The 26,531-nt window shown below is 42.0% G+C and overlaps 2 protein-coding genes across 4 annotated transcripts in view; both read left to right on the top strand.

The window, feature by feature from the left end:
* The window catches only part of brd4 (bromodomain containing 4), a 38,470-nt gene extending 22,392 nt beyond the window's left edge, over nucleotides 1–16,078 (top strand). For 2 of the 3 annotated variants that reach the window (XM_078270534.1, XM_078270532.1), the window contains exons 2-19: nucleotides 4,655–5,042; nucleotides 5,588–5,725; nucleotides 5,819–5,954; nucleotides 6,061–6,401; nucleotides 6,570–6,953; nucleotides 7,059–7,187; nucleotides 8,852–9,082; nucleotides 9,175–9,410; nucleotides 9,642–9,973; nucleotides 10,104–10,199; nucleotides 10,287–10,682; nucleotides 11,480–12,367; nucleotides 12,462–12,568; nucleotides 12,664–12,814; nucleotides 12,933–13,057; nucleotides 13,219–13,424; nucleotides 14,589–14,871; nucleotides 15,116–16,078. In XM_078270534.1, the coding sequence (XP_078126660.1) occupies nucleotides 4,812–5,042; nucleotides 5,588–5,725; nucleotides 5,819–5,954; nucleotides 6,061–6,401; nucleotides 6,570–6,953; nucleotides 7,059–7,187; nucleotides 8,852–9,082; nucleotides 9,175–9,410; nucleotides 9,642–9,973; nucleotides 10,104–10,199; nucleotides 10,287–10,682; nucleotides 11,480–12,367; nucleotides 12,462–12,568; nucleotides 12,664–12,814; nucleotides 12,933–13,057; nucleotides 13,219–13,424; nucleotides 14,589–14,871; nucleotides 15,116–15,184 (4,479 nt within the window). In that variant the 5' untranslated portion in view covers nucleotides 4,655–4,811 and the 3' untranslated portion in view covers nucleotides 15,185–16,078. The remainder of the gene's footprint in view (nucleotides 1–4,654; nucleotides 5,043–5,587; nucleotides 5,726–5,818; nucleotides 5,955–6,060; nucleotides 6,402–6,569; nucleotides 6,954–7,058; nucleotides 7,188–8,851; nucleotides 9,083–9,174; nucleotides 9,411–9,641; nucleotides 9,974–10,103; nucleotides 10,200–10,286; nucleotides 10,683–11,479; nucleotides 12,368–12,461; nucleotides 12,569–12,663; nucleotides 12,815–12,932; nucleotides 13,058–13,218; nucleotides 13,425–14,588; nucleotides 14,872–15,115) is intronic. The other variant, XM_078270533.1, reaches the window with a different exon arrangement.
* A 3,082-nt stretch (nucleotides 16,079–19,160) lies between these two features.
* On the top strand, nucleotides 19,161–26,526 carry lpar2a (lysophosphatidic acid receptor 2a). The gene is made up of 5 exons (XM_078270539.1): nucleotides 19,161–19,245; nucleotides 19,778–19,959; nucleotides 23,524–24,276; nucleotides 24,929–25,191; nucleotides 26,245–26,526. Exons 3-5 carry the CDS (start codon nucleotides 23,526–23,528, stop codon nucleotides 26,305–26,307), a joined length of 1,077 nt encoding a protein of 358 aa, XP_078126665.1. The 5' UTR covers nucleotides 19,161–19,245; nucleotides 19,778–19,959; nucleotides 23,524–23,525; the 3' UTR covers nucleotides 26,308–26,526.
* Nucleotides 26,527–26,531: the final 5 nt, after the last annotated feature.

Consider the following 26,531-nt stretch of genomic DNA (forward strand, 5'->3'; position numbering starts at 1 on the left):
CAATGGTTTCGTTGGACGCACAGCGACGCAGACAATAACCGATTATTGTCAGAGCCGCACAAACAGTGTTGCCGTCTTGGCGACTTTCTCACTAGATAGAACATCTTTTCAGTCCCTCTTAGTGACTTTTTCTAAAAAGCGACTAGCGACAAATTTAGCGAGTGTACCTGAAGGCACTATGGAGTCCTGTTGGAGCCCACATGCTTCGTTGTTTGTTTAAATAACTCACTCAAGGGGAAGGCAAAATGTTGCCACACGGTGACTTCAGGAAAACGGGAGGATTTTCTGTTTCTCCCTCATCTCAGACTTAAGCAGTGGCCATGGTGTCTGGAATAGTCAACTGCAGGCTACCGCTGAGCTAACGTTACCCTGTGTCTTTAGCTGCATGCTACCAGCCGGTGAGCTAACGCTGTCCGTGGGGAATTTACCTTTTCGAATGCTGTGGTTAACGTGGGCTGAGTCGGTCTGTGCTCTCTTGGCCTCCAGGTCATCTCTCCGTTTTTTATTAGCTTTCAGGTAATCGTTGTACACTTGAAATGTCACTACTGCAGAATAACTACAAACCCCTTTCAAGGAAGTATAAAAGATTTTTAATGACACTTAAAAAAGTTTTAAAGGACATTTGGATTTTTTAAGCCCAGCTCTGTCTTGGTGCTTATAGAAAGAAATGTTCAATGGCAAGTTGGGTAGACGTTTTGAGTTGCCTGCTCTGTAAATGTTTTAATATCAACGACAACTAGCGATCAATTGTCATAGACCTGACAATGAAGGCTGGTGGAAATGTCTCCTGCTGAAATGAATGTAGATAAAGCTGTCTAGTGCAATATAACATAGCGCTGCATAAATTAGCCAGCAGCTAACGGCTTAATACCGCCAAAACACCACAGAAAATTTTAGCTTGCATGCATGTTTTAAAAAAACAAAACGAATATTCAAATCCCAAAATTGAAAATGGAATACCTAGCCATCGAACAAATATTTAAATATTTGAATATTCAGATCCTAGCCCTAGACCCTGGAAGTCGTTAGACTAAGGCTGATTAGTCTAAATTTGTTTAATCTCTTTGTAAAGCCAATTTAGCAAAGCTTTGAAATATTACAGTATTTTTTCAGCAATGTTACCCAGCTTTAGAGTTTTGATGTATTGCACATTCGTGCCTTAGGACTAGACGAGTTCTGTGCTTATTTATTTTGGTCTTATTTGTGTTTGAGTTTTTTTGCTTCCAGCCATAAAAGTAGCATCTGTGTTAAACTGGTACTGTTTTATTTTGTGTGTTGTCATTCAACATAATGGTCAGTTAGTCAGATTCTCCACTGTGTTTGTGTGCCTCAGGGAGGCCAAGGCAGCGATCATGTGGTGTGCAAACTGCTTTCCTCTTCTCAGAAAGTGACTCATCAAGAAGAATGAGATTAGTCACAGATCTATAATGTGGTTTGTGTTTTCTTTAAGGCCCTGTTGTAGGGGGGGCCTCTATTTCTAATGGAGGCCTGAATACACAAACTTATGATCAGTGCTTTTTCCTAGAACATTGTGTTCCCCAGCTCCCCCAATTTTTAGTAAAGTATTTGTTGATTATTATTTGGCCTTGTTTTTGTCTTAACAGCCTTTTGTGTGTATCTTGACTGTGATGTCCCTGACTGCCTGGAAGAGGACTTTATGTAGGACTGAACACCGCGTAGTGGAACACACAGCTGCCAGATGACGCTAACTCCCCCTCACCCTCCACCCCTTTCCGCCCACATCCCTAAACACTCCCAGGTCCTGAGACAGAGTAGGAAGACAAAGATTTACTAAAGCACACACGCATGCATGAGCCAAGCCTACACCTCTGAGTTCCTTTTAACGTTTTAAACTAATTAATATCAGTAGTAGGACGATATCAAATGTTACATCTTATGTCATAATTAAATGCGTGTGGTTGTAACCTTCTGTGAACATTCAGTGTGTATTAATTTTTAAGCAAAGTAGAAATGAAATTGATAAAACACATTCTGTCCCTTTTACTTTTAAGTCCAATTTCTTGTTATAGAGGAGACACACCGGTCCGGTAATCGGCCGTCGGACCGTCTAGCGAGGTCGGTGACTCGAGTCTGTTCGGTGTGTCCCGTGCCGTCGGCCGTCCGAGGAGCCGTCGGTCTTCATTTGGGCCGACCAGACATGTTCAGTCTGGAGACAAGGCAGTCGGGACTCACCCGGAAATGGGGAGCAGATGAGCCGCTCAAAATCTGACGAAATCTTTGTTGATCTGAAATGAAGACAGATTCAGAAACTGCACGGCCTATTTGTTGCTTAAAATGTTTTCAGAAACGCGTTTCGGTGAACTATTTTAGTACAATATGAGATTTTATTCTGAACAAGCTGCCATGACAGTCTGGCTGTGAATTAGTAAAATAGACAGTATATAAGAATGGACCAACAGATCCCGTTGCTCTAGACGGAGACCAGTGAAGGATATTAGAAGCACTTTTCTGGTGATGGCTGAGCGTTACTGCGCAGCCTCCAACTGAGAGAGACGACGTAAATGTGCCGTGAGCAACATGTCTGAAAGTTGTAAGTCTTCTGGTAGCTGTGCCAAGAGAAATCTCAATCATTCCCAATCTTGCAGAGACGGAGAGCGTAGGTATATGTAAGGAGATAACATGGACACAGGCTAATTATTGCTAACTAAAATGCTAGTTAACATTAGTAATTAAACTTAAACGGCTAATGTGAGAAGAAACTGCCTGCGAGCTTCTCCTGTACTATACGGTAATTCCTCTACTATGCGACACTAAGTCGCGTGGTTATGACACAATCGTTAGCCTATTTTTTACAAAAAAACGTCTGCTACGGAGCCATAACGTGAGGTACAAGGTAATGGAGCCTTTTATACATTGTCGTGTTTCTTTAGAAATAAACAATGGACAAATAGAGTCTTTAAACACTTCAGATGTAAAGTTATTCGCTGTCAAAGTGGCGCCAAAATGAATGGCAGTCAATGGAATGCTATCGGGAGGTGATGGCTTATTAGCATCAAAATGGCACCATAGGAGGTTCGCGGTCCGAGGAGAAGGTTACCCCCTTGGAATTTCCGGAGAAAAAAAGAACCACGTGACGCATTCGTCCAATCAGCTGGGGGTTTTCATTTTCTGGGAAATAACCAGACTGTTAATGGAAACAATACAGAGCAGCGCCGCCTGCTGCCATGGAGACGTATTACGTTTGGCGTACGCTCAAGTCGGCGTCGCCTCAGTGTGTTCTGAGGCACTTTTTGGACCTCGGGGACCCAACTGATCAGTCTGACTGCCTTTTCTGCCGACGGTCGGCCCGTCTGGTTGGTGTGTCAGGGCCTTTAGAGCACCTGGTAGCACACACGGTTTCCCATACTGCCACCTCGTTGCTGGGGGCACTATAACATAATCCAAGAGTGTATGCTAAAACAAAGTGAAAATGTACAGTGAATGTAATCATATGTGGTCTTTACTTGAGGAATTTCTCTTTTGTAGTGTTGTACAGAGCTGCGGTGATAAGTCAATCGATTATTCGATCAACAGAATATTAATTGGCAACTTTTTTGGTATTTCATTAATTGTATTGGTCATTTATATTCAATCAAAAATGTCAAACATTCTCTGTATCCAGCTTCTCAAATATGGCTATTTGGTAGGCTACATTTTCTGTTTAAAAATGATTGTAAACTGAATATATATGGGGTTTTGACTGGTTGGACAAAACAAGATATTTGATGATTTGAAGTGTGATGGGCACCTCACTATTTTCTGGGCGGAGGTAGAGCAGATTGTCCTTTAATCAAAAGGTCCTCCTGTCTGCATGTCAAAGTGTCCTTGAGCAAGACACTGAATCCCAAGTTGCTCCCGATGGGCAGCACCTTGCATGGCAGCTCTGCCACTATCAGTGTCTGAATGTGAGTGTGTGAATGAGAGAAAATTGTAAAGTGCTATGTCTGGTAAGGTAGGAAGGCGCTATATAAATGCTGTCCATTTAACACTTTATAGACCAAACAAATAGACAATTATCAGCTGATTAATCGATGATGGAAAAGATCAATGATCTTGTCAGTTTTACGCATGGTTAGTTCTGCAACACCAGTAAGAGTTAATAACATAGCATGAACTGCAGATTAATATACTTTGTTCACTAATTTGTAGTAGTGTTTAAACTGTTGACCAGAACATTATTTGCAGTGTACCTTTTTATAAGCTTTTAACAGCCAGGCCAGCCCATCACAAATAAGGTATTTTTCCATGTCATGTGTCCTTCAGTTTATTAATTGATGCAAAATAAAGCCTTCATTGTCATGACCTTTTCACCGCTGAGAAGCAGTGTACTGAACTTGGAGTAAAATGTACATGGGAAACGTTAAATCATACCATTAAACATAGCTGGGACCGTGTTTGGAAGATGCAAGAGGAAAACACTACATTCAATGTAGAACAATAAAACGGTGGTTAATGAATTTTATGCTAGTGCGTCTTGCAGTGCAATTACAATAAGCAAGATATTGGAGGTCTACTTAACGCTGCGCTGATTGATTCCAATACAATTTTGTTAATGACTGTTACTGACAAAAAACAGTGACATTGTATTAAAGACTGTTTATAGATATGCTAATGACAGTATGTTTTTTTTTTTTTTTTTTCCCTCTCTCTCCAGAGAGTCCAGCGAGGAGTGCAATGGGATCAGCGGTGCTCTGTCAGTGGAGTCTGTGCCGGGGCCAAGACTGAACTGGTGTCCTGCCAACACCACTACCCCTGCCCCTGCCCCTGCAGCTCCAGCTCCTGCTCCGGGGCCCGAGCCCAACCCTGTTAGAATGGGGGACGGCCTGGATGCAGCGCAGATGTCGGGCAGCAGCAGCAGCAGCCAGGGGCAGGCCCAGCAAATGGGCAACCCCCCACCCCCAGAGTACATCAATCCAAACAGGCCAAAGCGCCAGACCAATCAGCTGCAGTACCTGCTCAAGGTGGTGGTGAAGGCCCTGTGGAAGCACCAGTTTGCCTGGCCCTTTCATATACCAGTGGATGCGATCAAACTTAACCTGCCTGTGAGTGCTAGCTTTGTCTCTGTGTGTATGATGCCGCATACCTCCACGTTCATGGACACATTAGGCATCACATAATTGCCAGGTTGTCTGCGTCTACACACAGCAGCTGTACATTTATACGTTTCTTACAGGTTGATTTGTGATGATTTATGTTTATTACTGTGTGCAAAGCAACTAGGTCACCCCTCTCCTTTACTGTATGTGTACAGCATTTTGGAAGAAATCAAATGAAAACATTCATTACGTCTTACAAACTTAATTATACATCTTAATTAGGGATGTCAGATGGTATGCATAATGGATGAAATCTAAAATTATCCAAAACTTTAGTTGATTATAAAATTGACAACGCACGACAAATGTATTGCTTAATTCCTGAAAAAATTGCAATGAGAGAGACGTTTTATTTTTTTAATTGTAACATTATTTCTAAAGTTAACTTAAAATCAAATCACAACACCTTCATTGTGCTAGTAGAGAATGTCACATTGTTAAAAAAACGTGTATTTCTACACTGTTGACGTACTTGTATGCAACCTTTTCAGGACTACTACACAATAATCAAAACTCCTATGGACATGGGAACAATCAAGAAAAGGCTTGAAAACAGTTACTACTGGAATGCCCAAGAATGTATCCAAGACTTCAACACAATGTTCACCAACTGCTACATATACAACAAGGTAACATAGTACACTGGAGCCATTGTTACCAAAAAGTGCCACAGATTGTGATATGCCTCCACTTTTGCTGAGAGTGTTTGTCTCTTCCTGCAGCCTGGAGATGACATAGTCTTAATGGCTGAAGCTCTAGAGAAGGTTTTCCTCCAAAGGGTCACAGAAATGCCTCAGGAAGAAACTGAGATTGTTGTCATGACAGGGAAAGGACGTGGCCGGGGCCGAAGAGACGGAGGTATGTGATTTACCGCTTTACAGTGTCTTTTGCTATCAACACATGTTCTTGGAGCTGGCCTCTGTGAGACAGGCTATTTATTTGAGTGTCTTGTTCTCTCATCAAGGTCTTAACTTGAAACCAGGGCCCATCATTGATTCTTCGTCCTTGACTCCTCAAACACGTGGTCTGTCAAACCTCTCAGCAGCACCGCAGACCAGAGGACCAGTGCAGGGCCCGCCTTCACTACCTCCCCAGCCTTTGATGCAGGCCCTGCCGTCCCACGTGGCTCCAACATTACCCAGCCATGCGCCACAGCTCGGAGCTCCCTACTCCCTGGGCCAATCGGACTGTGCACCTCAAGTTCCCATCATGACTTCTGTGCCTCCCCCTGCTCAGACCTCCCTTCCCCCAGCATCCATCCAGAGCACTGCCCCCATACTGCAGAACCCTATAACCATGACCAAAGTGAGTGTGACTGACACAGGGAAATAAGCTTGGGCAGGTGGGCAACGTGTTGAGCATGCTTGGGAGCAGTAACCCAATTTGGTTAAGTTTGGGCAACTCATTCTAATCACTTATTTCCTTGCCCTTTCGCACCATTTATCTGCTCTCTTTGTATTCACTTCTATCTAGCAAAGAAAGAGCCAGAAAAGGAAAGCTGACACTACAACGCCCACAGCAAATGACCAACTGAGTGAGTCTTCACCAGCAGAGTCCAAATCTGGGAAGACACTACCCAGGCGAGAGAGTGCCCGGCCTACAAAACTGATAAAGAAGGATGCTCCCGACTCCCAGCATCACATAGGCATGGGGATGGGACTGAGTGGACCAAGTGGAGGTCATAGCCCCAAACCACAGGATCAGCTGGGATACTGCGCTAGTCTGGTTAGGGATATGCTGTCCAAGAAGCATGCTGCTTACGCCTGGCCATTCTACAAACCTGTTGATGTGGCTGCACTGGGACTACACGATTATCACGATATCATCAAATATCCAATGGACCTCAGCTCCATCAAGGTGTGTTGAAGACAGCATAGTTTATCAACGGTACCATAAGATATTGAATAGAGAGGATCTGTGGCATGGCAAGAAGTAATTAATATCCTTGATGTGTTTTAATAGGCCAAGCTGGAGAATAGGCAATACCGAGAACCCCAGGAGTTTGCTGCTGACGTACGATTAATGTTTTCCAACTGCTACAAATATAATCCACCAGACCACGAGGTGGTAGCTATGGCACGCAAGCTACAGGTAAATATAGTCTAGCATGCAAACAATGGTGCTCAGGTAAAAAAAAGGGCAGGCATTCATCAATATAGACTTCAATTATATATAATAGTCAATACCATAATGTTTGTAATTCATGTTTTGTAGTTACCCTACAGGGCTCGACATTAAGGCTTGTCTGCTTGTCTGGGACAAGTGGATTATTTTGAAGGGCAAATGGAAGAGAAATTTACTTGCCCCACTGGACAAGTTAAAACTCAAACAAAATAAAATGCCATGTTATTTCACGTTATGTGCCACTCATTACATCTATGTTACCGATTTTATTTTACCGATTTGAAAGGAATATATTAACTAACGTTAGACCCAGCGGCAGAGGGTCAGCAGACCACTAACGTTGGACCCAGCGGCAGCAGGTCAGTGGACATCTAACATTAGACCCAGCCCGCTGTTCAGCTCATTCTCTGTAAGCGATGCAGCATGAAAGCACCGCGGAACCAGCAAGTCAGCCAGCGTTAGTTGGCTAACGTTAGCTTGCTAACTCCGCCTTATCCCCCTCGCCGAAAACGATCGTTCACAGAAAACGAGCCGAATACAGATGTCACTCATGGCGATAGCAATGTGCTTTGTGTGGATGAAGCATTAAGTTAATTTGACTCATTTAGCGGCTGGCTGTTTGCCTCGTAGCGTTACTACTCCGCTGCTCATTTGTCCGTCAGTTATTGTAAAACCTCAGCTCCGCGACTTGTCGGATTCAATATCAGCTAATAATCAACTGTAAAGTAGCTACACCTTTTAAAGGCTCTTTTGGTAAATCATCCTCTGCCGGGTAGAAAGTGAAATTATAGGGGGGAAAAAAGTTAACACCAACATTAAGTGGCAAAATCCATTATGTCTACAAAATTATTTTAGATATAGTATAAGTTCAAGTCACCACTACCTCTGGTGATACACTGCACACCGGCGTGCAATGTATTACTTGGTAATATGGAACCTGGAGATCCTTTTTTTTTTTTTTCTTGTTGAAGGGGAAATCTATTATTGGGACACGTTTATTTCTACTGTTTCAACTGAATTTTAGTAATGTTGATAGAGTTTGGATGCTTTCAACAGTTTGTTCGAATTCTGCATTAGCAAAACACACAAAAAAAATATTATAAAATGATAAATCTTTAGCCGGACAAGTGACTTTTGTGCAAAGGACAAGTGCCTCAAAAAGTTAATGTCGAGCCCTGCCCTACATAATCTTGCAATGTATTTACTGAGAGAAAAGTGAGCAACAGTTAAGGCATGTCACTGTTTTAGTTTACATTTGCAAGAAAAATCTATTTTGGACATTTGCTTGAAATGTTAAAGGAATTAAAATATGTTTACAGTAGAACACATACTTTTGCCAGGATGCTACCTGAGCACTCAGTCAATGTACTAACCCAATTGACTTACAAACTGAACAAACGGGTTCATGTTTATTACTATTTATCTGGAGGTGAAGCATATAACATGGTATTTGATGAATTTACAATATACTTGACCAGAGGCTTATTTTTGGCCATGTTTGCACAAGTCCAGTCTATCACATCCTACTAATTTCTGCCTTAATTTGTGCCTGTTTGTTGGTGTTTTGAGTGTCTTCCCACAAACATGCACACCTGTTTTGCTTAGCTTGTTTGTTTCTTTTCATTTTATAGGATGTCTTTGAGATGCGCTTTGCCAAGATGCCAGATGAACCAGAGAGCAAGCCACTGGTTCCTGCCCCAGCTCCAACACTTCACCATCCTGCCCCTGTTAAACCCCAGCCTCCTTTGGCCCATGTCGCCTCGTCTTCAGACAGCTCCAGTGACTCATCCTCTGAGTCCGAGTCATCCACAGATGACTCGGAAGAAGAGAGAGCCCAGAGGTTAGCAGAGCTCCAGGAACAGGTCAGTGACCAGAGTAGATTCAAGGCGGTGGCAAATTTGTTGTCAAGTCCTTGTTACCTTTTGTTGAGAACTGGTCTCTTTTCTTGACACAGTTGAAGGCTGTCCACGAGCAGCTGGCTGCCTTGTCCCAACCACAAGCCAGCAAACCAAAGAGAAAAGAGAAGGAAAAGGAAAAGAAGGAGAAGAAAAAAGAAAAGCATAAGAAGAAAGGAGGCATGTTGGGCCTTGTAGATGAGATCCAGGATGCTACACCTGTTCCGCAGCTCTCTAAGAAGACCAAGACCAGTAACAATAACAACAAAGAGGTCGTACCCAAGAAAAAACCCAGGTGAGTATTCAACTTGTATAAACTTTCTCCATGTCAGGCAGTCATTTAGAGAAACTCCTTGATATTAGATGTTTCTTCAGCCATTTATTATGTCTTCACCTGTAGTTGTTAAAATGTGTCTATTTCTTTAGTTGTAAAGCCTTTGAGCTGTGTTTCTAGAAAGTGAATGTCTAAATAAAGGCTAGTCAGTAGTACCTATTGATGAATTAAATATTTGTGTTTTGCCTCTAGTAAAAAGGAAGGGATGAAAAGCAATCACCCCTTCAACCTGCTGCCGGTTTCTAGCCTGGAAGATGATTTGGGGGCAGCTGGGTCATCAGCTACAGGGGAAAAGTGCAAGCCTATGACGTATGAGGAGAAGAGGCAGCTAAGCCTGGACATCAACAAGCTTCCTGGTGACAAGCTTGGCCGTGTAGTGCATATCATCCAGTCCAGAGAGCCCTCGCTCAAAAACTCAAACCCTGATGAGATCGAGATTGACTTTGAGACGCTAAAGCCTTCCACTCTGCGCGAGCTGGAGAGATATGTGTCTTCCTGCCTCCGCAAGAAGAAAAAGATTCCAGGTAAGTCACTCTAGGAGACCAGCAACCCAGCACACCTGAGTGTGTGATTTTTCTAGTTTGTTTAGGCATGTGAAATTACTGAGTTGATGCTTTATTTGAAGTGCATGAACACATAGTTGTTGCTTTGCAGTTGAGAAGCCTGTGGAGTCAATGGCTACCTCCAAAAAGACTGGATCGTCTTCAGAGAGCAGCGGCTCCAGCACAGACAGCGAAGCTGAGGGGACAGGTGATTTACTGCAAATTTGACAATTTAAATGCCCATAATCACAAATGCTAAATTAAGTGTTAAATCTTTATTTCCACTTATTTTCAGGAATAATAAAGCATCAGAATCATAAGAAGAAGGGCCAGTCTGTAAAGGAGGGGAAGAAGACCCATCCGCATGTACACATTCAGAGTGGCCCTGCTCAGACTGGGCTTCATTCCCAAATTGCAGGCCTTCAGTCCAGCAGTCAGATGAAGCAGCAGCAGCATCAGCCATCTCCTGCAGGCTTCATTGCTCCCCCTGTAGCTGCTCTGGAGTCTTCCCAGTTACTGGAGACTAGCTTTGAGTCCCTGCCACCTTTCGGCCAGCCCCTTATGCATCTGTCCCACCACACAGGCAACTCCTCCTCACCCACAGCTCCACACCTCAACGCTCATTCTGCCGGGCAAGTGTCCCCTGAGACCCACCCCTTCCTCAACCAGCATCCCGTCCTCACATCCCCAGGTAAGGCTGTATGCAGGCTGCTGCACTTTCGACAGGTCCAATACTAATCGCTACTTAGATTTTCATTGTTTCTACAGGTGTAACTGTAATCCCTCCAAGAAAAATGTCTGACAAAGTCAACCAGTCCCCATTCAGTTTTTAAAATTGGCACACACCATGTCTACGTAAATAGTAAAATAAATATTAAAGGAACACTTGAGAGTGAAGTGATCAACCAATATTAATGGTAAACCAGACGTATCAAACTGTCATTCTAATTTGATCTTTTTACAACCACCAACTTTGCTTTTTAACTGAGGAGAGTAAGCAGATGGGATAACCTACAGTAATAACCCATTAATCTGACCTCATGCTTTGCTCTTAGAAGAACCCACATCCTACTTCATTCTTAGAATAAACCCAACATGTATTACATGCATCATTAAACATTTAATAGGACTGCTGTGATGAGCACGGCTCTTTAAATATATATATATTTTCCCTCACCATTTTTTGGAGTTCAGAAAACATGTAAATAAGCAATCATGTCTTCTGCAGTAGTATCTGTAATACTGTGAGCTTATAATCATTGTCAGATTGCACATTACAGTGCTGAGCATTTTCCTACATTACTGTGTTTATCAGTTCCCACAAAATAACTAAAATGCATGTACACATTTTGCAAATGTAACCGTAAGCCGTTTTCTTATATTGAGGTTAACATGTCAAGGATGACAATCACAAGACTTTGTGACAACACATTTTTATTAATTATATGTTATGTTTCTTCTTCCTTTCCTGGAACTGTGCAACCTTAGCCTTGCACATTTCCATGCCTCAGCAGCCTTCTCGACCCAGTCACAAGGCAGCGCCTCTTCATCCCAAACCCCCCCAGCAGCAAACAGCCCCTCCTCAGCAGCAGCCAACCCTGCAGCAGCAACAACTGCCTCAGCAGCAACTCCAGCCCCAGTCAGCAGCACCACCACAGCACCAGCTTTCCTCCCAGATCCTCCACCCTCCTCAGCCCCTGCACCAGCGGCCCATGTCCCCTCCAACACTCACACCCCAGGGCTTGCTGTCTTCCCAGCCTCCCCAGATGCTGCTGGAGGATGATGAAGAGCCAGGGTCTACAACGCCTATGAACCAAGTACAATTATACCTGCAGCAGTTCCAGCAAGCCCGTCAGCCCCAGCAGTCCATGCAGTTGCTCCAGGCCCAGGCTCGGCAGCAGCAGCAGCAACAACAACAGCAGCAGCAGCAGCAACAGCAGCAGCAGCAGCAACAGCAGCAGCAGCAGCAGCAACAACAGCAGCAGCAGCAGCAGCAACAACAACAACAACAACAACAACAACCAGGACAGATCTCTCTTCTGCAGTCTGTCCAGGGACAATCTCAACTCTCTTCTCAGACCACGCTGCCTCCTCCCCGGCTCCCTATTCAGTCCCAGGCTCAGCCAGCCCCATCACATCAGGCCCCGCCCCAACAGATTCCTCTACACCAGGCCCACCACATGCAGCACACTCTGCCACAGCAACAGCAGCCACAACAGCAACAACTGAACTACCAGCAGGGTCCTGGACTAGCTGGTCAGTCCCAGGGATCTCAACACAAGGTGTCCATGCCCACCAACAAAGCACAGCAGATCATCCAGCAACAGCAAGAGCAGCCCTCCCCTCGCCCAACCAAGGCTGACCCTTACAACGCAGGTGAGTCTGAGAAAATGAGTTGTAGAAGCAAAAAAAACTGTTGCTGTAAAAATGTTGTTGGCTCAGGTTTTATGGCTCTCCCTTCTGTTGACAGGTCACATGAGGGACAACCCATCCCCTCTCATGATGCATTCCCCACAACTTCCCCAGTATCCACCTGTGTCTCACCAGTCCCCACCTCACAACATGCAGCCCAAAAAGGTGAAAAATCTTTTTAGAAACCTTTTAAGTGCAGGGCTAATGTTATGTCTCCATATGCCTGTGTCTGACTTTGACTCGGTTTGCTTGTGATGCAGCAGAGGGCCCCTGTGAGCCATGGTGGGGTAAAGGAGGAGAAACTTCCTCCATCACCAGTGATACGAGGAGAGCCATTTAACCCTGCGATGAGACCAGACCATCACAAACATCCTGATAACAAGCCTTCTCAACCAGGCCATGGCCAACAGAGTGAGTACCAAGACTTCTTGTTTTTCCTCTGGCTTTCTGTGGGTAATATGCACAAAAAGAAGAAGCTACACAAGATATTGAGACTATGCTTGTGTGTGCATGTACTTGTGTTGAGCAGATGTAAAGTCCATGGACAGCTTGCGACCTGTCATCCGCTCCTCCCAGTCCAGTGGACCGCCCTCCTCTCTGCAAGACAAGGATAAGTTCAAGCAGGAGTCCAAGGCGCCCATTGCCCCCAAAAAGGTACAGGTGGATGTAATAGTCACTTATTTAAATTATCTCATACACCCCTTTCAGTTCTTGAGAACGTATGAACTTTATGGTATAGCATATTTCAAGATTTTTGATCATGATTGATAACCAATGTGGCTCTTCTTCCTGTCTCTGTGTGTGTGTTTTCTCAGGATGTGAAAGTGAAGAATATGGGCTCATGGGCCAGCCTGGCACAAAAGTCCACATCTACACCGTCATCTGCAGTGAAGTCATCAAGTGACAGTTTTGAGCAGTTCCGTCGTGCTGCCCGGGAGAAAGAGGAGAGGGAGAAAGCACTGAAGGCCCAAGCCGAGCAGGTGGAAAAAGACAGACTACGCAGGGAGCAGGACAAACTACGGTAAGGTCGTCCAGAGGAAGACTTAAGACAAAAATATACAGGGCTGCAATTTTTACCTCATGAGGGACCATAGTGTTTTGAGAAGATCTTAATTTTGATGTACATTTGCTCCCTGAAGCTAGGTAGAAGAGAAAATGAAAGTTAATAAGAATGTTGAACAGGCTATACTGTATGTCTTTGTAGGTTTACAGCAATCTAGGTCATAATAAGTTCATTGAGCAAGAGCGGCAAGACTTGCTGTGTAGTTTTGAAGATGTGAAACCACTCATTTGAGAGGACTTGTCACCACAACTGCCTTAAGAAACCAAATATTGTGTTGCTGAAACAACATCAACAGTGTACAGATGTCAACATTTGAAACACAGCCCTTGTAATAACTTAAATACGAAAATGCACCGGTTGCAAATGAATTTGGGTGGACGGGAACTATGTGGCGATGTATTATGCCCTCTAGTGGCCATACTGCTGGCATCAGAGAGTACATATGGGCATCTACTCTTGTTCAAGCCATTACTATTACATAGCCAATACACAGTAATCATTAACCCTCACAATAATAAACCTCATGTACAGTCCTTGGTCAAAAAAGCTGAGGCTTATATTAATCCTTTATTTTAGAAATATAAGCATTTAAAGTTTAAAGATTTGGCCACCAGATGTTTTACCTGCGTTGGGCTATTGAGACATTTTATGTTGCACTGGGAAAGATTTTAAAACTTGAGTAATATATACTGTACGTCTAAACCTATCTAAATCAGGACTGCAAAATCAATATATACTCCATATATATGTATGTAATACATGAATATGTATATTCCATTGCCGGTAACTTGACACACCATAGACTTTTACTATGGCTGGATAAAACAAAACTCACTTCCACAGTCCATTAAACAACTTCCAGCTCTGCTCACCATTGTTCAACTTTTTGCCTCTAACATTCCCCAAGTTAAGAAACCAGCTTGCTGTTTCCTTTTGCCCAAACATCTCTCTACAGCTCCTTATCCATGTTTTGTATATCTTGAGTAAGTTATATAAGTTAGTTACATGAGTTATCTTGGTTTTCTGGCCTTGTAGTTTTATATAAAACCAGGTGTGAACCCCCGGCCTACAGCGATGTGAAAAGTATTTGTGGTGTGAATTTTTGGCCTGACTGTTTTCCAGGGGTCGAGATGAAGAGGACATCATGGAGCCAAGCAGAAGGGTGCACGAGGAGCCACGCAGGCGTCTTGAGCAGCAACACGTTCAAGCCCCTTCGCAACAACAACAACAACAGCAGCAACAACAGCAACAACAACAGCAGCAGCAGCAGCAGGAGCCCCAGCCAGCTGCCATTCAGCAGCCTCCTCAATCCCCCACACCGCCTCAGCCTGCCACACAGAACCCACTCGACCAACAGAGGGAGCTAGCACGCCGCCGAGAGCAGGAAAGGAGGAGGCGAGAAGCGGTGAGATAATTGTCTTTAGCACTCTCTAGTTTTATGGACCTTCATATGATGCTAATTGTAACCTGTAATACAAAAGATGGTGAATTATCAAAGATGTGCACCATAGATTCATTTGAACTCAAACAGAAGCAATAACACATTATAATTGTATTTATATTACTAGCTGTTTTCCTGAAGTTTGAAGATGCACTCTCAGGAGTAATGAACATAATGGAAATGCTTAGTTGTTCTTTTCTCTCTCCAGATGGCAGCAACTATTGACATGAACTTCCAAAGTGACTTAATGGCTATCTTTGAGGAGAATCTGTTTTGAGGAGAGGAGCAACTGAAACGAAAGTGCAAAAAAAAGGAGAAAAAAAACTTGGATAATGTAAACTTCCTCTAAAGAGAGAACTGGCGACCACGCACCACAGAGGGACACAGACTGTATGTAGATGTGACGGGCCCTCGGAGACCGAGTACAAATGCTGGACGGGCGCTCACAGTGCACTTTGCCCCTGTGGACGGAACACACACAACACATGGGAATAGTCTCATTGTTTTGGATGTCATTTCCTGGGAATTTGGCATTACCTTCCGGATATCTCATAACAGGAGAAAGAGGACCCCTGTTGGCACGGTTGCCTTTGTCACTTGCTTCTTGTGCGTGGACCCAACATAAATTGCAAGAGTAAAGACAACTATGAAACTATGAAAATGCTCTGATAATGTACTGACAGACTGTGCAGAGGTGTTTTTAAAACTGCCAGATGTCTGAGGTGGTAAAGAAGACTGGTCTTTTATGTTTTGTTTTGATTGTTGTAAGTGAACAAATGAAATGGTTGGGGTGGGGCGGGGGGGCAACTTCCATACTGTAAATCATGTATATTTCTCAGCAGAGAAGGTACAGTTTGCCTTACACCTCTTTCCTAAACAGACCATTATGTTCTGTGGACTGCACACATGGAAAAACCCAATAACATTTACAACCAGGAGTAGGAGCAGTGCAGAGCTTTTTTCATCATCTTAATATCTACTGTAAAGAAGTATTTTCTTATACTACAATAACTGTTTATTTTGGATCTTTCTTTTTTTCTCTCTAGGTCTTTGAATCTCCATACTATCACACTCCACCACCTATGTCTATGCCAAACAACCCATTATCTTTTATGCTAAATTACTTGTCCTAAAACATGGTAGGTAGCTAGTGACAAAAAAAAAACAAAAACCTGAATATATGCATTATCATAGTTCCATCACATATTTATCAAAGACAGAATCAGTTGAAGTTTTAATCATGCCTTGTATTTTTCATTTAAAGCTACTTGTAAGCAGAAGAGGGGAAAGGTCCGGCCGTTTCTGAGCTTTATTTGGAATATGATTTCACTACAAGTGTCGCACTATTCTTTGTATTACACTTTGAGACATAATGTTGGAAATGTTGATATCGTTGGCCTGTTCGCAACAGTCACACTACTGGATCAGTTAAAAAATGAGAAGGTGAGGACCCCCTTGCTGTTCCCTCTGTGTGTGCGCTCTGATCTTGCCTAAAGATTTTGACCACATGTCAACAGGCAGAGTGCTCTAGGCAGGAAGGGGCAATCAGGGGAGTTAGACAGCCACTTACCACCTTTCTGTAGCTGTTACTTGAATCAGGTTTAGTCAAAATAGCTCCCACTTAGTTTAAATTCTAATTGACTGAGGGCACACTGTCAACAATACAAAATAAAAAGACAAACAAAAGTTAAGAAATGTAAAACTCTGAAAAAAAACTTTCGATTTATATCTTTGTTCTTGTTCGATAATAGTGGATGTGAGTTATAATTCTGTTCTTGGAGACATTGGACCAGGGATGGGTTGAAATCGGAATGCATCTCGTCCTCTTCACTTGTCTCTTATGGTGTTTTTCTCCAGTGCCTGTATTGTATTGCAATTCTCGTTGGCTTATATTACACTTTGAGGGGGTTTAGAAAGGGGGCAGGTCAGGAATGGGTGGTGTAATATTTGAATGGGGAGGGAGATTTTTGAAAGAGTTTGTGTTAAACTAAAAAAATGAACAACAAAAAAAGGACAAGACAGTGTTTTATATTTTACCCGTTGTCAATATTCGGGTTTTAAATTTAGTTTTAGTTGGACTTCTATGAGTGTACACATCTGACAGCTAATTTCTTTTTTTGTTCAATCAGCAGATTTTAGGTAGATATGTTTCAGCGTTGCCACACGTCTGGTCTGTGAGTGTGACTGTGTATATGTGGACGGCTGTGTGACTGTGTGTGTGTTTTTGTTTTTGTTCATTTTTTTTCAAATGTGTGGTGCAGGAGGCATGTTCCCCGATGTAGATGAGCGTTCTGTTGATGAGAATAAACAGATAAACAGTACTTCAGGAGAACTTGTTTCTGTGCTTAAGTCACCTTTTTAATTTCATTGAAGTTCACCATATATGAATATAGAATTTTTATCAGACTGGTTTTGAAAGGGTAAGAAAAAAAACTTCATTCCTTTTTAGCCTTTTATTTTTTCTTTTTTTCCTTTTTACAATAAACTGTTGGACATAATGTGCCATGAGTTGTACAGAGAATGTGCTGATCCGCAGCTCAGCCCAGAGTTTGCTTTATTCAGGTATTTTATTTTGTGTTACATTTGTTCTGTTTTAGGGGTTTTGTTCAAACATTATCCTCAATTTATTGTTTGGTATGTGAGTGGTCTATTGAGGTCTCTGATTCAGTCTGTTATGATCATTGAATAAACTCATCTCTTTTATAGAAAATAAAAAACTAAATTCTGTCTCTTTTTTTTATGTGAAATGCCTCTTGGAACTGGTATGGAGTTCACTCATTTTCATTTAACATTCACAATAAGGAGCTTTATTTTCATTGTCTGGCCAGTTTTAGACATGCTAACTTGTGGCAGGAAGGAAAGTAACCAACTGCAGTTCAGTTCAGAAACGATGTTGCCAGCTACAGACAAACAGCGTAATAACTCCTGCAGTTTTGACACTTAGTTTTTATGTTTTACACTAACACTCTTGTTTGAATAATGTTAAATGATAATAATACTAATGGAACAACATTGACATGACCGAAAGAACGAGATCCAGGGTACAAGCGGCCAAAATGGGTTTCCTCAGGAGGGTGGCTGGCTTCTCCCTTAGAGATAGGGTGAGAAGCTCGGAGTAGAGCCGCTGCTCCTTTGCGTCGAAAGGAGCCAGTTGAGGTGGTTTGGGCATCTGTAAAAGGTGTAAGGATGCCCCCTGGGCGCCTCCCTAGGGAGGTGTTCCAGGCACGTCCAGCTGGGAGGAGGCCTCGGGGAAGACCCAGGACTAGGTGGAGGGATTATATCTCTAACCTGGCCTGGGAACGCCTCGGGATCCCCCAGTCGGAGCTGGTTAATGTGGCCCGGGAAAGGGAAGTTTGGGGTCCCCTGCTGGAGCTGCTACCCCCGCGCAGAGTCATTACTGTTATATTACAATTCCATTGATTTTCTGGCCTCCTCATCTCATCTACCCACCCCGCTAACTCTCATTCTTTTCCAGTAGTGTACAGAGGACATAGAGTGGCACTGTAACATTTGCCTAGTTCCCAATATTCAGATGAACATATGCTTCAGTTACATTTTGCAGGTTTATAATGCAAAATATAAAAACACAAACAATGGCATTGCTTGCAAGCACAAGTATTGAAAATCTAGTACTGTCTCTTTGCTTGTAGATGGTGCACATCAGCATGTCGACCTCTGCAATTCCAATCTGCTGCTGCATTCTCTTCTTCAGGTATAATACAGATATTTAGACTGATCATTATTATTCTTTACGATTTTCATAGCCATTTTTTACAGCATGCAATGTGTGTTTCAACAAATAGCCAGCGATAAATGTTTTGTCCACCTTTATTTCCGTATAGAACATGAGAAACTTGTCTGCTCATTGGATTGCTTAATTTTGAAGGAAGCCGGAAGTATGTTATGCCTGACATTACCAAGACTGTAACAACAGTCTATGTACTTTACGCTAGCAACTGACCGGTGACCAGGGCACGTTCAATCTCAAAACGGTGTGCACCGTTTTGCTACGGTTTCCGTGTTGAACATCTTTTCTCGGAACGGTGTGCAACGGCTTTGAGATCGGTTTTCTCTTGTTTGGTGGGTGTGTCTCGTTTATTGGCTGTGTCACAGGTGATACCGAATCAGCAGAGACGTGTCTGTAAACTCGTGGTAATAAAAAAGGACACAACAGTGTGTTCAACTCACCCCCGTTTCAGTTTAAAAAAAACGCGTTGCTACGTTTTGTCGGGGCTGAACATGGCCCTGATAGTGAAGTCTGCACCGGAATGGACTCCACAGTGGAGGTCTGCCGTTGTCTTAATACATCCATGGTCTGCAGCCAGTCACTCGATTTTGGTAATTTCAAATAATAGGCAATAATATTAGTACTGTCGTGACTGAATACAGTTATTAATACCTCTAAAACAATTCACAGTGTAATTATCGGTTTTATTGCCAATGAACGTAGAATTGATTCTCTCCCTCTATCAAAAGTCGCGTTTTGTTTTTATATTCTGTTGCCTTCAGGTGTTCCTATATTACTAGGGACTAGTTCTGTTCAAGTTCCCAGTGAAAGCATTTTTTATTTTATTTTATTTAATTTAAGCCTTATTGTTACTGCTTTGGCGTCGTGATTACTTAACATTTTATTGCTTACTTCACTTGTAGCTCCGAGTATTTGAGATATAGAAACTAAATGGATATTTAGATTTTATTTCTATTATTTGGGAGCAATATGTCTCCAATGCACTCACAGAGCTAACTTCAAAAAGTGAGGAAAACACTTCCGCTTGAGCTGAAACTATTTGAGTAATAACATTTGATTAGGATTGTGAGAAAAATTCTCAAAGCAAACTCTCGAGCGTGTATGTTTTTCCCGATATTTCAGGTTGCAGTTGGAGGCAGCGCCCTTACCTGTCTCTGTCGGGTCCAGCTGATCTGAGTGAGAATGACTCGGAGAGGCGTCGATTAGAACGGGCGGACAACAACCGGGAGAGCTGCTCAAAGACTTTGTCTGCAATTAAATGGCAGCTAGCAACTCCGGTGTCATGTGAGACTCTAAAAACGGCGGTAGGTTTCAACTAATGTAACGTTTATTCTGTAGAAAATCTAAACAAAAATATCCTCAACACAGGAGTTTACGTTTAAGAGAGATGAGTATCAGCAGCACGTTTCACAGCAAGTTGAAACAGTTTGTGTGTGCGTGTGTGTGTGTGTGTGTGTGTGTGTGTGTGTGTGTGTGTGTTTGTGTTCTGAGGGTTTCGTCTCTGTGAACTTGTGAATGGCATTTTTGACACTATTTTCTGCCATTTAGATAAAAAATTATTCATACAAGTTAATTTATGTACCTGCTTTATCGAAGAATCCCTGGCACTGTTCAGTTAGGTTACGTTATTGTGTTAATGCGGATTCAGCAGCATTCACTATTGTTATCTTCTTTTGTGCAATATTTGGTCGCCTACTTCTACTGCATAATTTCAGCTTCCAAAATCGAAATCTTCAGCTCTTTAAGGACATGTGCAAGTATTCAACTTACCATATATTTTAAAGGGTAACTACTGTTTTTTGTTTTTTTTTCAACCTGGACCCTATTTTACGGTGGCCCTGAGAGGCCACTGCACAGCAACTTAAACTGTGTTTAAATGTGCTCTAGAAATACACTTTACTATAGCAATTCTCAACAAAGTAAACGGAAGTACATAACCCTTGTGTTGTCCTCCGGGTCGCCTGTCTCTTGTAAAGTAAGTAAGTAAAGTGTATTTCTAGAGCACATTTAAACACAGTTTAAGCTGACCAAAATGCTGTGCAAAAAAGCACTAAGGTGCTGTATTAACCCTTGTTTTGTCAACACAAGGGTTGTTTAAGAAAACACACGCAAATAGATCACAACACGCAACAAAAAGACACAGAGCAGATTCCCCAGACTGATTGACAGATTGAGCTTGGTCTGGTGATAGCCAGACTATCTAAGTGACTGATGGGAACAACAACCTTTGAAATTGGTCCAGTATTAAGCGAGATTGCTGCAGTCAGCAGCGGCAAAACGGGCTACAATTAAGTTAATGGGCAATGGTCCAGCTTGTATTTACCTTCACAAAAGTGCTCGTTTTGCCACTGACAGGCTTAGATTAATATCCTAAGTGTACAACAACATTATGGAAAGCATTTCTAAGGAGGTCGACCTTTCTGTTAAAGGGTAAGATCTGTTAAAGCAACACTATGTAACTTTTAGCTGCAGCTGTAGTTCCAATGAGACAACCTGTAGGGGGACCGAAGCAGGAAAAGTTACATAGTGTTGCTTTAAGAAAGTGGGGTTTTTTTTGTTTTTATTTACATAAAAACATCCACAAAATCGCGTTTGCTTAACCCACCAGACTCCATGTAAATAAACAGTAATTTTAGCATCGTTAAATACACTTCATTCAAAGTCGACAGAAACAAAATGAAACTATGAAAAGTCGTTTTGGGTTGTCTTTCCACTTTTCCAACTATCACAACTGTAGTTTTGGTTGAAATAAACACAGTTCACCAATTTACATGTGGAAATTACGATGGCTCGATACACGCTAAAAGTATTGCTTTTTTTAAATGGAGTCTGGTGGGTTTAGCGCTCGCGACTTCAGAGCTGTTTCTGGATAAACAAAAAAGGTCTCAAAGAGGTTTTAAAGGTCTATCTCTGAAGGGATCCTTCAGATGTTGCCAGACACTTAGAATATTAATCTGAGCATGTCCGTGGCAAAACGAGCACTTTTGTGAAGGTAAATACAAGCTAGACAATTGCCCTATTAACTTGCATTAGCTTGTTTCGCCGCTGCCGAATGCAGCGTTCTTGCTTAACACTGGACCAATGTCAAAGATTGTTGTTCCCACTTAGACACAAAAACATAGGAAAATAGAGTCCAGGTTGAAAAAAACTGTAGTTACCCTTTTTAAGCATATAATTTCCTGTCTTTTTTCATCATACTATACTATTACTTTTTTTTGTAACTTTTTCGATATACTACACTATGATAATTTTTTTTTTTGACATACTATACTATGATTATTTTCAACTCTGTGATTAGCACTGCTCCAACAATTACCAGCAAATAGGAACTGCAGACTCTGACCCTTTGTTTGATCCCAGTCAGGCTGGGTCTTTTTGTGTGGAGTTTGCATGTTCTTCGAGACTTTCTTTGACATACAGTACTATACTATGTCTTTTTTTTTTTTTTTTTTTTTACTTTTTTCGACATACTATACTCTTTTCTCAGTGGTTAGCACTATTATTGTACATACTATACTGTGACTTTTGTGACATAATATGCCTTTTTATCACTTTTTTTGACATACTATGACTTTTAAAGGCTTTTTTGACATACTATACTGTGACTTTTTTCAAAGTACTATACTATGACTATGGCTCAGTGGTTAGCACTGCTCCAACAACCACCAGCAAATAGGAACCGCAGACTTTGACCCTTGGTTCAATCCCAGTCCGGGCTGGGCCGTTTTGGATTTTGCATGTTCTTCCAGACGTTTTGACATACTATAACTATGACTTTTTTAGACAAACTATACTATTACTTTTTGTGACTTTTCGATATACTATACTATGACTTTTTTATCACTTTTTCAATATACTATACTGTGACTTTTTTTTCAACATACTATGACTTTTTTTAACACTTTTTTGACATATTATGGTATGCCGTTTTTTTAACTTACTATACTTTGACTTTTTCGTCACTATTTTCAAGATACTATACTATGACTTTTTGACATGCTATACTATGACTGTTTTTTTGACATATCAAACTATGATTTTTATCACTTTTTTGACATACTGTATTATTGCTTTTGTATCACTTTTTTCAATATACTATACTATGACTTTTTCAACATACTATGAGATTTTTATCACTTTTTTTGTAGCCGGCATCACAAAGCTCACTTTTCCAACTATTCTCACTATTTCACCTTCTTCTTCCACAATTATGCCAGCAATCCAGTTTAGCTTTAGCAATTTAGCTTTTCAGCATTCACAAGCATTTTCTGCAGGAAATGCATTTTCTAGTTTGTACCTGTAGATATGTTTTCTTTGCAGCAAGAATATGACATCCATTATGAGACACAACTATGAAAACATACTAAAAACGGATACTATATACTACAAGTACTCAAGGTTCCACCAATCAGGACATATGAGAAACAAATATAAATCCTTACAGTAGCACATCTGTCTTTTGAAATAAGATGTGGATTATGTTCAGTTATGTTCACTCTCTGCTGTTGAGGATTATCTGTAGTGTCCTGATCCTACTGCCAACCACTGTGTTGAATTGATCAAGTTACTGTATGTGTTTACAGCAAGTGTCTCAAAATCCATAGTTCAGTATAATAATGTATTTTCATTACAGCAAAAATGAGAACTTGAGACTAAGTCTTGTATTGCTATTTTTCAAGTTATTATAGCATTTGGTTTGTAAAAGTGTGACAATTGAGATAAGACTCTTACACTTGGTGAATATTTAATGTGTAACCTACTACATGGAAAGCCTTATATTGAACAAATAAAGTACTGTACATTACCTGTTGTTGCACCTCTTGAAGACAACAGCTACATATTCTTACATTTGAGTTGTGTGTCTACAGTTATGGCCATGGAGAGCAATGTGTGGAGTAACTGTGACTACAGCCACAATGTCACCTTCTTCTACAACTGGGTGGGTAAGAAGATCAACTTAGTGTGGACGACGCGGGACTCTGTGGTAATCGGACTGGGCATGACGGTATGTCTCATTGTAGTCCTAGCCAACCTGATGGTGATGGTGGCTATCTCCGTGAACCACCGCTTCCACTTCCCCATCTACTATCTCCTGGGCAACATGGCAGCAGCTGACCTGTTTGCAGGTATCGCCTACGCCAACCTGATGTTGAACACGGGCCCCTGGACCAGCATGCTCACCAAGAAGCAGTGGTACATCCGCGGGGCTTTGATTGACATCAGCCTGACGGCCTCTGTGGCCAACCTTCTGGCTGTTGCCGTGGAGCGCCACCAGACCATCATCACCATGCAGCTGCACAGCAAGATGACCAAGCGGCGCGTGGTGTTGCTGATAGTCGGCATCTGGGCTGTAAGCATCATCATGGGCCTGGTGCCCTCAACGTTTTGGAACTGCGAGTGTGATCTGGAGGACTGCTCCACCGTCGCTCCTCTCTACAGCCGCCACTTCCTCATCTTCTGGGCAGCTCTCAATCTGCTTACTTTCTTCATCATGGTGGCCATGTACACTCGTATCTTTATCTATGTGAGATACCAGACCGGGAACGTGTCTCAGCACACCTCAGAGATGCGACACCGGCAGACTGTTGTCAACCTGATGAAAACTATCTCTATGGTTCTGGGTAAGAAGTTGTTTGCGTGCGACCATGCAAAGGTCAAGTTTGTAAGGTTTTGTTTTTAATTAACCACAAAATTAACAGTCTAGTTTGTTGTTTTTATAAAATATTAGAGAAATTCTTATTTCAGTTTTCTCAAAAAATACAAATAAAATATATTTGCTTATTAATCTACATTTTCTCATAAAGTAAGGTTTAATGGCTTCAACCAATTCACCTCGTCACATGTGAGGGGAAACTGAATTGTTTTGTATTTTGAAGGTATCCATACTAAATGCACTTTAGTTCAGAGAGCTGTTGCATGTTAGATGCTTGCTAGCATCTACCTGTAGCCTCCCACTTCCCCCACAAACCAGTTTTGCAGCTCTAGGATTGTTTCTTTGTCAGACCATGTCTGATAACCACAGGCCAAGGGTTATGTGGAATTTCAGGTGTCACATTTCTCATCATAATCTGTGCCTTTCATTGCTCTAGTGACTCGAGGCAAATATGTGCTAACTACCATTTAACTTTGATATTAAGCAATGAAGGTACACATATTGCCTAATGTAGCTGCACTTTGAGGGAACTGGTGTCATATTACATGGCTGCTTTTTTTTTTTGGACGCTTTGAGTTTGACTTTTTTTGTGCCCTCAATAACAACCCACATCTCTGCAGGCGCCTTTGTAATCTGCTGGATGCCTGGCCTCGTGACTCTCTTACTGGACGGGCTGTTGGGTAAAGCCAGCCACGCCAACGCCTATGAGAAGTTCTGTTTGGCGATAGCAGAATGCAACTCTCTGGTCAATCCTATCATCTATACTCTGCGAGATGACGAGATGCGGAGGACGTTCAAGTGGATCTTGTGCTGCCTGTGTCGGAGAGATGGCGACCAGCAGAGGGGGCTGTCACCTGATGAGATAGACTCCCCTCTGCCAGAGGTACAGTTATATTACAACCTGTGAAAGTTGAACTTTACACAGACAGTATATAAACTGGGCCAAGTCGAAACTGCCTGCGAGCTTCTCCTGTACTATACGGTAATTCCTCTACTATGCGACAGTAAGTCACGTGGTTATGACACAATCGTTAGCCTATTTTTTTTTTCAAAAACGTCTGCTATGGAGCCATAACATGAGATACAAGGTAATGGAGCCTTTTATACATTGTCGTGTTTCTTTAGAAATAAACAATGGACAAATAGTCTTTACATGCTTCAGATGTAAAGTTTTTCGCTGTCAAAGTGGCGCCAAAATGAATGGGAGTCAATGGAATGCTAACGGGAGGTGATGGTTTGGTGGCATCGAAATGGCGCCATAGGAGGTATGCATTCTGGGGAGAGGCTTACCCCCTTGACTTTACACCCTTTAAAGCAACACCAAAGCACTTTTCCTCTTCGGTCCCCTTACAGGTTGGAAGCGGAATTGTCCATTGTAGTTTCTTACGTCTCATTTGAACTACAGATCCACTACCCGATCTGGCAAACTTGCATAGTGCGGTTTTAGCCGATAGAGGGCCGCGAATGCAGAAGTGCCGTTTACCCTGTTAGGAGTTGATGAACCACTGAAACGATTTTGGAAACATTATTTTAAGGTACAAAATAGTCTTTGGTGTTGCTTTAAAGCACTTTAAAACAGTATTTACTCCATTTCTACCTGTGGTCTAGATTAACAACAAAAGGCCCATATTCTGATTACCGGTATGTCTCTTCCATTAGTCCCTCACAGTGAGTCATGCAGGTTTTCATATACCGCACCAATGCACATGCTGATTTCCAGTCTAACATATCGGGTACCTGGCGCCAGAAGGAACCAAGAAATCCTCCTTGATTTCTTTGTTTCATTTTGTTAATCTTTGAGTCAAGACTACTTTTCTTATATAAAAGTGGCTGGAGGGAAAACATGAAATAACGTGAATGTTAAGGCTTGTTAGAAAATGGGATTGTGAAATTCAAAAAATTTTTCCTTTTATGTCCAATTATGTTTTGTCTACAGGAAACTCTTGGCTGTGTCCCAAAATCAGAAGATCAGGCAGTCGGCATGGACACAAAACTATAAAGAAGACAGTCTGACAATGCCAGGGGTCTGATGGCTGTAGGACTGCAATCTTAACCAAAATCTTGACTTTCATGGTCCTCTAACCAGCCGACATTGTGTAAAGTTCATTGAGTCTTTTGTTTTTCTACTGGATGTCTGTCAACTTCTGCTAAATGACCTCTTCCTTGTTTGCATTTGTAAATTGAATGAAATATATAAATATGCATCTTTTGAAAAGGAGTTTA

This window comes from Sander vitreus, chromosome 15 (genome assembly GCF_031162955.1).
Source record: "Sander vitreus isolate 19-12246 chromosome 15, sanVit1, whole genome shotgun sequence".
NCBI lineage: Eukaryota > Metazoa > Chordata > Actinopteri > Perciformes > Percidae > Sander > Sander vitreus.

Coding starts and splice junctions, on each gene's coding strand:
- lpar2a (XM_078270539.1), top strand. CDS start 23,526: ATGGCCATGGAGAGCAATGTGTGGAGTAACTGTGACTACAGCCACAAT. Junction 24,277..24,928: donor AACTATCTCTATGGTTCTGG/GTAAGAAGTTGT, acceptor ACATCTCTGCAG/GCGCCTTTGTAATCTGCTGG. Junction 25,192..26,244: donor TAGACTCCCCTCTGCCAGAG/GTACAGTTATAT, acceptor TTTTGTCTACAG/GAAACTCTTGGCTGTGTCCC.